This window comes from Pteropus medius, unplaced genomic scaffold (genome assembly GCF_902729225.1).
Source record: "Pteropus medius unplaced genomic scaffold, Ma_sr-lr_union100, whole genome shotgun sequence".
In the NCBI taxonomy this organism is placed as follows: Eukaryota; Metazoa; Chordata; class Mammalia; order Chiroptera; family Pteropodidae; genus Pteropus; species Pteropus medius.
The window spans coordinates 13,837,671-13,852,163 of NW_024351543.1; the positions used below are offsets into that span (position 1 = coordinate 13,837,671).

The 14,493-nt window shown below is 35.3% G+C and overlaps 1 protein-coding gene across 5 annotated transcripts in view; it reads left to right on the top strand.

Annotated features, from left to right (window-relative positions):
• The window catches only part of CLASP2 (cytoplasmic linker associated protein 2), a 149,749-nt gene that overhangs the window by 132,772 nt on the left and 2,484 nt on the right, over window positions 1–14,493 (top strand). For all 5 annotated transcript variants that reach the window (XM_039843427.1, XM_039843429.1, XM_039843428.1 and 2 more), the window contains 5 exons: window positions 2,054–2,282; window positions 8,942–9,135; window positions 9,642–9,770; window positions 11,662–11,868; window positions 13,364–13,480. In XM_039843427.1, the coding sequence (XP_039699361.1) occupies window positions 2,054–2,282; window positions 8,942–9,135; window positions 9,642–9,770; window positions 11,662–11,868; window positions 13,364–13,480 (876 nt within the window). The remainder of the gene's footprint in view (window positions 1–2,053; window positions 2,283–8,941; window positions 9,136–9,641; window positions 9,771–11,661; window positions 11,869–13,363; window positions 13,481–14,493) is intronic.

Here is a 14,493-nt window from a genome sequence, read left to right on the forward strand (position 1 = left end):
TTTTTACTGTTTCTTAGACTTTGACAGCTTAGGCTTTTCTCAAAACAAGCCGTCCCACTATTTTCTAAGGAATCTGTAGTTTCTCATTGTTTGCAAAATTGTAGAACATCGCAGTGCCTCAGCACATCCCTAAAGGGCTCCCTCCTCTGCCTTCCTGGCTTCTTTCCTGCTGTTATTTTTCTCGCCATGCCTAGCTGGCAGATGGACCTAGTAAACTGGATGCTAAAAATTAGCTTACCACTCACATTTAAGATTCTCAGTCCCAAACACTGCAAGTGGTAGTAGTAACAGGTTAGTAAGAATCACTCCTTAATTAAGACATGTCTTCTCCCCCGCTCCCAGAGATTGCAGTGTGGGGAGCTCAAGTAGTAGATTCTGGCAGAAGTGAGTTTGAATCCTGGTTCATGGCAATTATTAGCTAGTCACATTATCACTTCTAAACCTCAGTGTCTTCATTAAGAAAATAAGATATTACTGCATACTTTAGAAGTTATTGTGAGTTTAGTAAATCACATGACTCCATCCAGCCCAGACCTGAACTCTCCTGAACTCCATATTCATACATCAGGCTTCCTATTTGAACTCCTGATCTTTTCCTCTGAAACTGCTCTTTCCTATCTAGCAAAACCCTCGGACAAAAGAGTTGTTCTTGCTTCCTCTTTCTCATGTTCCATACTCAATCTGCCAGGTTATCTGTTGTCTCTATCTTCAGAATATAGCCAAATTAAACCACTTCTCACTGCTGCCTTTCCGAGTCTGGCCATCATCATCATCATCAATTCCCTCACCTGTATTATTAAAACAGGCACCTAACTGGCCTCCTCGATTTTGCCTTTGGCCTCTTGTTGTCTATTCTCATTCCTCTACTCAAAATTCAGTAGGAGGTCCTTGTCTCAAAGTAAAAGCCAAAATCTCCACAATAGATTTTTTCCCCTTGGTATTTCTCTGGCTTCCTCTACTGTTTTCTTACCTGTTTACTGTACTCCAACCACACTGGCCTCTTTGCTGTTCCTTGAACTTACTGGGCACGCTCTTGCCTCATGGCCTTTGTCTTGGATATTTCCTCTGCCTTAAAAATTCTTCTTCCAGATAGCCCCATGGTTAATTTCCTCACTTTCTTCAAATCTTTGTTCAAATGGCTTCTCAGTGAATCCTACCCTGACCACCCTATTTAATCTGCAGCCTCGTCACTCAGGATGCCTTTAATATTGCACTGCCTCCCATGCATTAATCATCTTGTTCTATACCATATACTTTACTCGTTCATTATGATTTTTTAGTGTCTCTGTCTCTCCACCAGAGTGTAAACTCCATTAGGGTAGACATCATTGTCTCTTTTGTTCACTGATAATATCCCCAGTGCCAAGAATGATGTCTGGCATGTAATAGGTACACAGTAAATACTTGAAGAATATTTGTAAAGCACTTAGCCAATGGCTTGGCTCATAATTACTCGTAGCGACAGTGATGCTAATGATTTTGATACTCGTATTAGTATTAGTGTTAGTATGGCTATTTTGATAAGTATGTTAATGTGCACAAACTCCATCAGACATCTTTTCAAAAGTCATAGAGTCCTTTTAGGCATTTTTTAAGCAGGTTTTTTTATTTGGTTTTCTTATACTTTGTTGACACACTGTCATTGTATAATTTATTACCTTAATAATGGAATTTGGCAGCTTTTTATTTCTGTATTGCTAATGCAAGTCCTTTGATATCTTTAACTGGCATAGAGAAGCTGTTGCTAATCACACTATATATATTGTTTGGTCAAGCCATTGGTAAGATCACTGTAACAATCTTCAGAGACAGCATTCTTTTATGGTTCTTATTTACCCACAGTGGCCCTGGTTTCTTTACCTAAGCTTTGGCATTTTTAATGTAAGTTTTAACTGATCATGTTGATTTTCATTACACAATTTTTTCCAGCTGGTCATTGTTAACCTTTTTTTAAAATAGGCTTTCAAGCAGTAGGGAAATTTTTTTTTTTTTAATTTTGAATTGATACTTGATAATGAGTTAATTTCCTATTCCTTCCCCTTCCCATTAATAGATGTGTGGTGGTCCTGGAATGTCTGACCCAAGAGCAGGAGGTGATGCTACCGACTCAAGCCAAACAGTCCTTGATAATAAAGCTTCATTGCTCCATTCCGTGCCTGCCCACTCATCTCCACGCTCTCGAGATTATAATCCGTATAACTATTCCGACAGCATCAGTCCCTTCAACAAGTCTGCCCTCAAGGAGGCCATGTTTGATGATGATGCCGACCAATTTCCTGATGGTATGTTCTCTGTCATACTGCTACTACCTGTGTTTTAGGACAAGTAATCAATGAAGCAAAATAAATATATTATTATGGAATAATAATGTTTTCTTCCATCTTCTAGGAGTTTATTTCTGATAGTTTGATAGATGTCTTCCCAAGAATGAGAAACAGAGTAATCATCCTAAGATCACCCTCAAAATGAAGAAAACCCTAATGATCTCCCACTGAAGTTAATGATAGCTTATAAATGTATTCCTAGACATCAGGCAATCATTAATTTTCATATCAGAATGACAAAATCCTTTGAAGAAATACCCATTCTTTACAATAGCCTTTTAAGCATGAAGTCATACACAAACTTTTTAATAAGATATTTTCAAGGACCAAATATGGGAAAGCTACGATCTAGAATTTGGAGTCAGCTTAGGTCTAAACTTTAACACATACAATGAACTTAAGACTAAGCTCTAACATTACTAAGCTGCATAACCTGGTAAATTGGTTGACCTGTCTGAGTCTCACTTGTCACCTCTAAAAGAAGATGCAAGATGTTGTACTGCTTGCCCTTCTGATCACAGTATACAATATGGTTCAAAAAGATATATAAAAACTGATTGGAAAGGAAAAATACTACAAATGTTTTAGTTATTTTTAATAATAAGGGATAACATCATTTCCTCTACAAATGACATAATCTATGAATTTTTTTTAATCAAAGACTCAAATAATAGATGATAATACATAACTATATGCAGATAAACTTGAAAGTCTCCCCCTCAACACTGTCTTATGATTCTATACTTAGGTATTTCTGGTTTTCCTTTATTTCCCCAATGTTGCCGTCAGTGAACATATTTCTGCACAAATTTTTATGCATATATACATGTAATTAACGCTAAAAGATTTCTAGAGGTAGAATAGCTCATCTAAAGGGTATGTAAGTTAAGTTTTGAGAGTAACTAACCAATTACCAGCATAAAACCTTTGGCCGGTTTTAAGTACTGCTGATTTCCTCACCAACATAGAATGTTTACATATTTTTAATTTTTGTGACTCAGACAGATATAAAATAGGCCATCCTAACAAAACATTTCCTTAATTATTAGGAAAGTTGAGAGATTAGGTATCAGAAATTTTTTTTAATTTTCATAATTTTGATAAATGGAAAATTTTCTTTATTTGTATTTCTTTGATTACTAACGAGGTTGACAAATCATGTTTTTACCAACATGTCAAGAGACTTACTATATCACAAATATCACAAAGGCAGAATTATCACACTTACCAGACTGTCTAAATTACACCAGAGTCTTTAAAATTGCCAAATTGTGCACTTTGGTGTGTTTTAATCTGTCACAAATAGTTAACACTTTTGCAGAAGTTAAGTTACAATAGCATAACAGAACAGAAATGAATAAATTGTACCTACCTTGAAAGTGCCCTTTGAACCCTGTGTAGTAGCAACAGCCTAGTAATTGAGACTTAGCATTAGCAATTTTAAATGTTTTTAAATTATTTATGCACAGAAGCCATAAACTGGCAGACCGAATTGGGACTACTGACATTTCTTGCCTTAGCTGGTGTGTGTGTGTGTGTGTGTGTGTGTGTGTGTGTAATTTTAAAATAATCAAAAGCTAATAATAGTTGGGGGTATAGTACAAAGAACTTTTTTTCTTGAACCATGTGAAAGTAACTTGCCGAACTGATAACTCCATCACCATCACCCCAAGTACTTTAGAATGTACTTTCTATAAACAAAGACAATGTCCTACATCAGGGGTCCTCAACCCCCAGGCTGTGGACCGGTACTGGTCCATGGCCTTTTAGGAACCGGGCTACACAGCAGAAGGTGAGCAGCAGGTCAGCTAGCAAAGCTTCACCTATATTTTTAGCCGCTCTCCATCGCTAGCATCACCACCTCAGCTCCACCTCAGATCACCAGACATTAGATTCTCATAGGAGCACCGGTCCCTGGTGCCAAATAGGTTGAGGACTGCTGCCAAATATAATCATAACAATCAGGAAATTATCATCAATACATTAATAGGATTTAAACCCCATTAGAATTTTGTCAATTGTCCCGATAGTATCTCAGAGTTAGAGAATTCAGTTTAGAATCTCATATTGCATTTAATTATTGTCTCTGTAGTCTCCTTCAGTGTTGAGTCTTTCCTAGGCTCTCAAGACCACAGCACTTTTGAAGGTTAGAGACCAGTTATTTTGTAGCATTTCCCTCAATTTTGGTTTGTCTGATGTTCTCTCATGATTGGATTCAGGATATGTACTCTTGCATTAGTATCACAGAAGTAATACATGATTCCACTTTGCCCCATGACTGGTGATTTAACTTTGATTGCTTAATTATAATGGTATTACCGGGCTCCTCCACTGGGAAGTTATTCTTTTTGTAATAAATAAGTGTTTTGTGGAGAGGTAGTTTAAAACTGTAAATATCTTGTTCCTCATTAAACTTAAAATTTATTTATAAAAATTTTGTTTACATATTTATAACTGTATGGATTCATGGTTTCCTATTCAGTGGGTTATAGTTTTTAACATTATTTAGTTTAATGCTCACATTGCCCTTGATTTGACCAGCTGGATCACACATTTAATCTAGCTTTTGTATCCTTTCGATATGTCCTCATTCTTACACATGGCACAACAAAATGTTGTACTGTCCGTGCTTTAATCCTGGAATCAACCACTTATCCAAGGATCCATCCTTGGTTTCTTTCAATAGAAAATGGTCTTTAAAGGCTGCAGTCTGGTCATTAGGTATACTCACTACTAGAGGGATGTTACTACTCCTCTGACCTCATAGTGGCCAGAGCTAGGGAGTGTGTGTATTTACATCTATTTATTTCCTTCTCTCTCCAAAGCTATGTATTTACACCAATAATTCCAATTCCAGTCTAGCACCATGAGATTAATTCTAGTTTCTATCTAATTGATAACCCCTTTTTTCTGACAGAAACCTGGCCTCATTATCTTTAATATATTCATTTATCTGATCAATCCTCCTGTCTGCAACCAGTTTTCCATCTCCACCACCACCTCCTCACTTGCACAGATGTAGTCCTCATCCTACTGGGTTTTGCCATTCCACATGAACACCCTCAACCTTCTTGGACTCTAGCATCCAATCCCATGGATGCCCTTCTCATTTTGCTTGGACTCTGATAGGTCACACCTGGTCACCACTCCAAATGCACACTCTTCTTACCCTGGCTGAGTTTTGAAACCCCATACTTTGCCCCCTCTCACATGTGGAAATCCTTACTTTGCTCCATGATCTGTGTTCCCAGGCTTGATCATTCGTAATTATGATGAATGAAAAAATATTTTCATTTTGTGAGGTTGAAGAATCATGTTTTTACTAACTTCTCATGTTAAGAGACTTAATATAGTACAAATACCACAGAGCCAAAATTATGACAGCTTAGCAAGATCACTCCCTTACTTTCTAATTCTCTTCTCCTTTACTAAGGATCACATATTTTCTATTTGTTAAAGACATGTTTGGAAATTATGTAACTGAAACCTAAACTGGGTAGAATATTTTTGAACGTGAGAACATTTTTTCTTCATAGCATTATATTTGATTGACTTCTGAAACATAGGCAGCCTTTTTTCTAGAGTAAACACTTCTTGAAGATGGATAATCCCTCAGTTAAACCAAAGTAGTAGTTGTTCCAAGCTTCATATTGTAATTGTTTTCAATTATTGTCTATTTTTATTTTTAATTTTGAGGTAGGGAAACCTTGTTTGACAGTATCCTTTTTAAAAAAAAATTTATTAATCTCCATTGTTCTTTTCCCCCAAATATGCAAAATTTCTCTTCCTTTTTTTGTTTTTAAAACCTAAAACTTTCAGGAGGAGATATTTTGTTCAAGTCTGAATTTCTGTAAAGGAAATTGTTTTAAAATTCTGAGACTAAGTATGTCTCTCACTCATGACTCTACACATTATAGACAGATATACACATTTCTGATAAATTTATCAAAATTAACAAGTCAAAAAAAAAAACACTAGTGTCCACATCTAATTATGATTTTTGTAATGTTTACAAAGGACTATAATATTCTAGAATACTACCTCTAATAAAGATGATACTGTATTCAAGGGAGACTCATATCAGTTTACAAAGTCGAAGGAAAATTCCATATTTTTTGAGCACTGCAACAAAAATATATCAGACTCGTAATTGTGCCAATATTTGTCATGAGGACACAAAGAAAATATGTATAGTTTATTGTATTCCAGGCCCAGGTCCTCACCATGACACTAGGAGGGGGCACTATTTTCCCATTTTACTGATATGAAAACAGCCTCCACAATAATTAAGAATGTGCTCCTGTCACACAAAAGGTAAGAGGCAGAGGTTTTGGTAAGACTCCAGAGCCTGTGTTTTTTTCATATGACCACAATGCCTCTCTTGTGTCAGGAGAGGAAATGTAGTTGATTACAATGTACCTTAATTCATTTGGTACCTTAGGTTTATCTCATTTGTATAATATAAATCATTCAGTTTTGTAACAAGTAATTTATGTGCTTTCTTTGGCGGAAGTTATTTTCCTATCTGTCATCTGTCTGTACCATTATATGTCATTTCCGATGATCTCCTAGCATAATTACAAGGCCTATATTCATGGAGAAAAGATCTAAGATCCTTGGAAAATCATTTTCTTGTGAATTCCATTTATTCAGCTGAAATAAAATAGCTCTTATCAGGATGATCCTCAGACATCTGTGGAAGTCTGATAACATAACTTTCCAGGAGTAGTTTTTACAAGGTTTATAGAGATATTTATCCTGCCGTAGTACTTAGTAAACCAGCAATATTGTTCTAATGTTGGTCTATACAAATGAAATTATTACAAGACAGTTTTTTCCTCCAAGTTAAGATCTTATCTGTGAACTCAAATTTCTCTTTTTTTCATAGTTTTGCTTTGCATTTTGCAGAAGTTCTCCTTGATCTTCCAAAACCTTAATTTGGTTCTCCTTGATGATCATTCTTTACAGATTACCTCAAGATTTTAAATTCAGTGATCGCTTTTTGTGCTCTGCATATGAGTGTTTGGGGACCAGAGGTTCTTAGTGCTCTAATTGTAGTTCCATGAAAGTCGTCATAACAGACTTCTTTTTAATAGTCAGTGAATGTTGTCATTACATTTTGGTTCAATTTTACTTCCTTATTATCTGTTAGTTTGCTCTAGTAGAAGTCAACTGTTCTAATAGTTGAAATTGATTTCCTTTCCTCAGGTTTCTGAATCCCCTTAAATGAAATTTAATTTTCCTTTCCTTACTTGTAGTTTTGTGTTTCCTGAGACCTATATTGTCATACCATTGGTATCTCTAGGTCAGAGGCTAACCAGCTGGCTGGATGAGGTACACTAGCTTGTTTTTATGGACCAATAGTGAACCATCTGGTAAACTGCAACCTCAAAGCATTTTAGGGAAGAATGCTCTTTCCTCTTGAGCTTTTCTTAAAATAAGCAACAGCCCTCTCCCAAATTCGAGATTCACAAGCCGCCTTTGGTCTGTTAGGATCAGCATAAATAGCAGCCTTTTCCCACACAGGGCCAACGTGCTCATACCAAGTAGTTTCACAGAGAATACAGCTCCATGGTGTCGGCTGTCCTTCCTAGAGACTCAGGAGAGGGAATGGCCCCAGATGTGCCTTCCAGGCTCAGGCACCACATTCTGTGGTTATTTTATTTCAGAGAAGGACTTAGGACAGAAAAGAGTCGATGGCACAAGCTCAGGCCATTGCCTGCCCAAGTTCCTCAGGGCCTGAACTTATGTATTTTATCATCAAAAGAATTTCAGAAGAACTCTTGATATTTTATAATGTTCTAATGTAAACTTTTAGATTTAACTCTTTCTACAAAAATTATTCAAAACACTATCTGATGACTTCTTGAAAAATAATAGTAAGTGTCCTTTAACATTCATAAAATTGAGTTCATAATTATACTTTAAGAAAGAAAGCAAAAACAAATGAAAGCTCCCTAATTGGTCTAATGCTTGACTCTGAAAGTTAAAGGGAAATATATTAAGTATCTGCCTTTTCTATCAAACTATATTTCAGGTTAATCAAAATGGCTATAGTTGATAAAGTTAGTCTCTACAGAAGAATTCCAGCCCATTTTTAACTCCTAATGAAGTAATTGATTCAGCAACTATCTGTGGGTGAAACCTTAGTTAAAAGATTGATGGAGAGCTTTACAGTGGTGGGATCAAGTTGTCACCACTCAAATCCCTTAATCATTATTGGTATCACTAAAAATGGAGTATTCAAATATGACGAGCCTCCTGGCATGACTCCATATAAATGAATACTGAAGTATGTAAGGATGAAATAGTATATTTGGGATTTGCTAGAAATGTTCAGAAAATAAAGTGAGGAATGCACAAAGACGAAGTAAGAATGGTAAAATCTTGATAATTGTTAAATCTGGGTATTAAAAGGCGGTTCACTATACTATTCTCTTGTGAATTTTTATTACAAAAAAGTTTTAAACTAGCATTGGTGTTTGGGGGATAACCAATAGAAAATTACATTTTTTTCAACCAGCATTGTCTGTATTTCATCTTATAAAGTTGTCATCCTCATACCTGTGAGAGTTGACCAATAAAGTTACAGAATTAATATCATGTCCTTTTGACAGATCTTTCCCTAGACCATTCTGACCTGGTTGCTGAGTTGTTGAAGGAGCTGTCTAACCATAATGAACGTGTAGAAGAAAGAAAAATTGCCCTCTATGAACTTATGAAACTGACACAGGAAGAATCTTTCAGTGTTTGGGATGAGCACTTCAAAACAATATTACTTTTACTGCTTGAAACCCTTGGAGATAAAGAGGTAAGCGGTAGAATATGTAAATAATGGCCAGTTTTTCCTGTCTTATATTGCCTCTTTGCCAGTTAATCAAGCACTACACAGATTTGGAAATTGGGAAAATGAGTCTCTTCTGCTGTTTTCTGTGTGAAATTTTCACTATAAAGTACTTCCTCTAAACCAAGTAGCTTTTAGCAATTTTGAACAGTCGACAATGGGAAGAATGAGAAGTTGCTGACAGAACTTTTATAGGAGAGTACAGGTTGCTTGTTTTGTATATTTGGATTCGTTCAGAAGTAAAATTTTCTTTTTAATAGACTGTAGTTCTCAATTTCTTACAGATTTAAGATGTGTGATGTTTCCAGCTAAAGATGTAAAAACTTAGTTATGTAATATACGACATACTTTATGCAGTTGTCAATGATTCTCCTGACTCCTACCCCAATGTTAAGATGCTTAATTTATAGACATGGAAAATGTAAAATATTGTCTACCGAAAATATTAAAAACATTAAAATGTTTCTTCTTAGCCTACAATCAGGGCTTTGGCATTAAAGGTTTTAAGAGAAATCTTAAGACATCAACCAGCAAGATTTAAAAACTATGCAGAACTGACTGTCATGAAAACATTGGAAGCACATAAAGATCCTCATAAGGAGGTAAGTTACCTGACATCACATTATTATGTTATTCTCAGTACTTCTGATATTACAGTAATCCCTCCTTATCCCCTGGAGAGGTGTTCCAAGACCCCCAGTGGATACTTGAAACTGTGGATAGTACCGAACTCTATATGTATTATTTTTTCTATACATACATTCCTATGATAAAGTTTAATTTATAAATTAGGCACAATAAGAGATTAACGACGATAGCCAATAATAAAATAGAGCAATTATAACAATATACTGTAATAAAAGTTATGTGGATGCAGTCGTTCTCTCTTTCCCAAAATGTTTCGTACTATACTCACCTTTTCACTTTACGGCTTCTCCTCGGCATATCCGAATTACCAGCATCACTACTCTTGCAAAAAAAAAGATAAATCAGTCTTCATCAGAATTAAAAACTTTTGTGCTTCAGAGAACACTATCAAAAAGATGAAAAAACACCCAACAGAGTAGAAAATTTTTACAAATCGTGTCTGATAAGGGACTAACATCATAAAACATAAAAAACTTTTATAACTCAACAACAAAAAGACAACCCAATTGAAAAATGGACAAAAGATCTGAGTATACATTCCTGTAAAGAAGATATACAAATGGCCATGTAAGTGCATGAAAAGAGATGCTCAATATCATTAGTCATTAGGAAAATGCAACTAAAACCACAGTAAGATACCAGTTCACTAGGGAAAAAGAAGAGTTGCTGAGGATCAAATATATGAGATTTGACTTTGGGTGGTGAACACACAATGCAGTATACATGTGACATATTACTGAATTGTATATTTGAAACCTATATAATTTTATTAGCCACTGTCACCCCAGTATATTTAAGTTTTTCGAAAATCCAGAAAAAAAAAGTTTTGGTGAGGATATGAAGAAATTGAAACCTTCTGGGTATTTCACTTTTCAAAAGATAGGAGTGTGAACCTTATAGGAGAGTGAGTCATAACTTTTAAATCTACGTAGATTTTTAATCAGTTTTCTTTTTTTTTTTTTCCAGCTGCTGTTTAGTAGTGGTACATCTGTAGCATCTCACGGAAGGTCTAAAAAACTATCTAATATTTGCGAGTTAGTTACCCACCTTCTAACCTCAATAAACCTTGTAGCATCCCTATTTTTACAGAAGATAAAGTTGACATTCTTAAGGTGCTGTGGGGGAAATTAGCCCTGGGTCTGACCTCCAATGTATTTTCCACTGTACCTTTCTAAGTACCTCTCACAGATTGAGATCATAAGGGAGACACTACCAAAGTAGCATCAAAGGCAATAATTTTTACATGTTTTCAAGACCATCTTTAGAGATTACAGATTCTAATAAGAAGATAGACAGCCATTTCTTCTCTTCATTGCAAAGCTAGTGTTTTACCTTCCTCAAGCCCAATGCAGAAGGAAAGAAAATCATTAATGAACAGAAGGGAGAATAGCATATTAATTTGATAACATATTAATGAAATGTTTTATTTTGCAATAATGTGATAAAAAGGGCACAAACACTCTTGGAACTATGGACACTCATAATGAGCAAGGTTTCAGTGTAGCCGATGCAGAGGACTCCACATTATAGTCTAGATAAATAGAGCCTCCACTTCTCAGCGCAACTAGACTACAATATGATTTAAAAGTTGCTTTAGCTAACATTAAAAGAACCCCAAAAAAGAACAGTGTAATGAAGCCCCATGAATGCATCTTTTATCTTCAGCAGTTACTGACATTTTGCCAACCCTGTTTTATCTGTACCCTTATGTTTGTTTACTATGGTATTTTCAAAGCAGATTCTAGATATTATGTCCTATAACCTATTTCATGAAGTTTGTACTTTCAAGACACAGCGTAACATTTTGAAAAATTACTTTCCAGCTTAATATCCTCTTTGTTTTAGGTGGTAAGATCAGCTGAGGAAGCTGCATCAGTGTTGGCCACTTCAATCAGTCCAGAACAGTGCATCAAAGTGCTTTGTCCTATCATCCAAACTGCAGATTACCCAATTAATCTTGCTGCAATCAAAATGCAAACAAAAGTGATAGAGAGAGTGTCCAAGGAAACTCTTAACCTGCTTTTGCCAGAGATTATGCCAGGCCTAATACAGGTAAGCAACAAAGCTTGAAAGAATTAACTGCAGTAGATTTGGGATTCAGTTATTTTAGTCAACACTGATGGCGTAACCAAGCCTGCCTGCTGTCTTGGATGTTCAGAGCAAAAACTTTACAGAACTAACTCTCTGTGTGTGGTAAAATGTACATAATATAAAATTTACCATTTAGCCATTTTTAAGTGTGCAATTTGGTGGCTTTAAATAACATTCATAATGTTATACAACCATCACCACTATCCATTTCCAGAGCTTTTTAATCATTCCAAACAGAAACTGTACCCATTAATTAATAATTCCCCATTCCCTGTCCTGCCAGTTCCTGGTAATCCCTTTCTACTCTCTGTCTCTGTCCTACTTTCTAGATTTTTCATATAAATAGAATCATATAGCATTTGTCCTTTTGTGGCTGGCTTATTTCACTTAGCATAATTTTTTAGGGTTCATGCATGTTGTAACATGTATTAGGATTTCATTCCTTTTTGTGGCTAAATAATATTCCATTTATGTTTATACCACAATTTCTTTAGTCTCTGTTGATGGATATATGGGTTGTTTCCCTTTTTTAACTAACATAAATATTACAACAAAATTACTTATATATATATATCTAGAAGTAGGAGTCCTAGGTATTGCCAGATTTCTCTACAAATGTTCTACTAATTTACAGTCATCAATATGTGGTTTTTCCTATGCATACAAACCCATCCACATAAACATTTTAACAAAAATGGGATCATGCTTTGTAACATGTTTTGCTTAACTTAATCATAGATTGTCAACTTTTTCCACTCAATAAATATTCTATAATGTAACTTTAATGGCTGACTGATGTTACATAGTGTATATATTAAGACCCCTAGTGTATATATTAAAAGAATTAGTCATTTCTTTGTGCATGTATAGTATTACCTTTGTGAGTAGGCCCTAACATCACCCACTCAATTATGAGGTCCTTGAAGATAAGATCCAAATATCTTTCTTTCTTGTCTATGCTTTAGTACTAAGAACAGAATATATATAAATTTATATGTCATACATATAATGGGTCCTGAATAAATGTTTGCTGGATAAATAGTTTTGAGTAATGATAGGGATGGAACAGGGATTAAGTTTAATTCAGCCTGGATTATAGGCGAACCTTGACTGCCAGGCCAAGGAGTAGAGGTTTTATTTCATAGTAAAGAACTTTTGAGTTCCCTAAAGCTGTGTGCTGCAGCGGGGTTTAGCTGGAGACATTTTGCAGGGAGAGAGCTTTCCAGGCTAAATAAGAACCTGATAAGGAAGGCTGACAGTAGAGTGGAGGTGCCAAAGGGGAGATGGAAAGAGAAAGACATGTCTCTGCCTGAAAAGATTGAAAAGGTAATCGGTCAGTTAAGCTTTCTCTCCTCAGTACCCTTGAGACCTCATCTTCGAGTTGCACCTTCTGTCTCTGTTGGAATGGTACTTTTCTCAGATCCCCCAAGAGTGCTAACAAGACTTTTCTCCCTAGGGTTATGATAATTCAGAAAGCAGTGTTCGGAAAGCTTGTGTCTTCTGCCTGGTGGCTGTTCATGCGGTAATTGGTGATGAACTAAAACCACATCTCAGTCAGCTCACTGGCAGTAAAGTAAGTAGCTCTGCTTTGTTCTAAGGATGGTGGTCGTGGTACATTCTTCAAAATTTGGTTCTTTGTGTGTATTAAAGGGTAAATTTGTATTCAGCTTTTAATAAGTCAGGCTTTGAGCATCCAGTTTATTCCTCCTACTGTTTGCATTTTAGCTATTTCTATTTTCACATTTGTCACTCAGGTGAAGTCAGAAGTTTGGTAGATTGCTGTAAAAGAAATGCCTATAGTTTCTAGTTATTTGTAATAGCCAATGTACCTCTTTGCCACTCCCACAACCAAATTCTTATCCCCAAGGACAGTTTAATTAAAAATAAATAGGGTTATATATCCATGGATAACTTTATATCTCCCTAAATATGGAACACTTGAATATATTTAAAATTTTCCTGTATGAACTATGATAAATATTTATTTTTCTTGTTATGATCCAGATAAATATACAACTTTGATTTGGTATATTAAAATAAATGTTCCAATTATTAAGACTTAAATAATAAAATAAGTCTTGCTTTCCTCATTTCTTTGATACTGTCAAAATTTTGAAATCAGTTCTAAGGAGTAAAGATAACTATGATTGTTAAATTATGGCTTATGAACCAGTTAACAGGAGACACACCTTCATTTAAAGAGTTTCCCAAAATCCTTACAATTGTCATTACTCTGATCATATTTATTTTTAAAGTAGCAACAAGGCAGAAAAAAATACATATAAAGGAGAATAAGCTCAGGTATACACCTTATATTAAATACCTATATTGGTTATAGATTAAAGCATGGTTCTTAACCCTTTCTGGGTTGTAGTTCACTTCGAGATTTAGGTAAAATCTCATTTGAAGAAAAATAAGTACATAAAGGAAATTTTACACATAATATCAGAGGATTCAGTGAGCCTCTGAATCCCATGGACACTGCTAAAAACCCTTGGATCAAAGAGTTAATGTTTTAAAAAGCAAACTTTCAACAACATAGTGGTTTTCAAAGAGAAAAGTATCCTAACTTTTGTGATAAGCTTA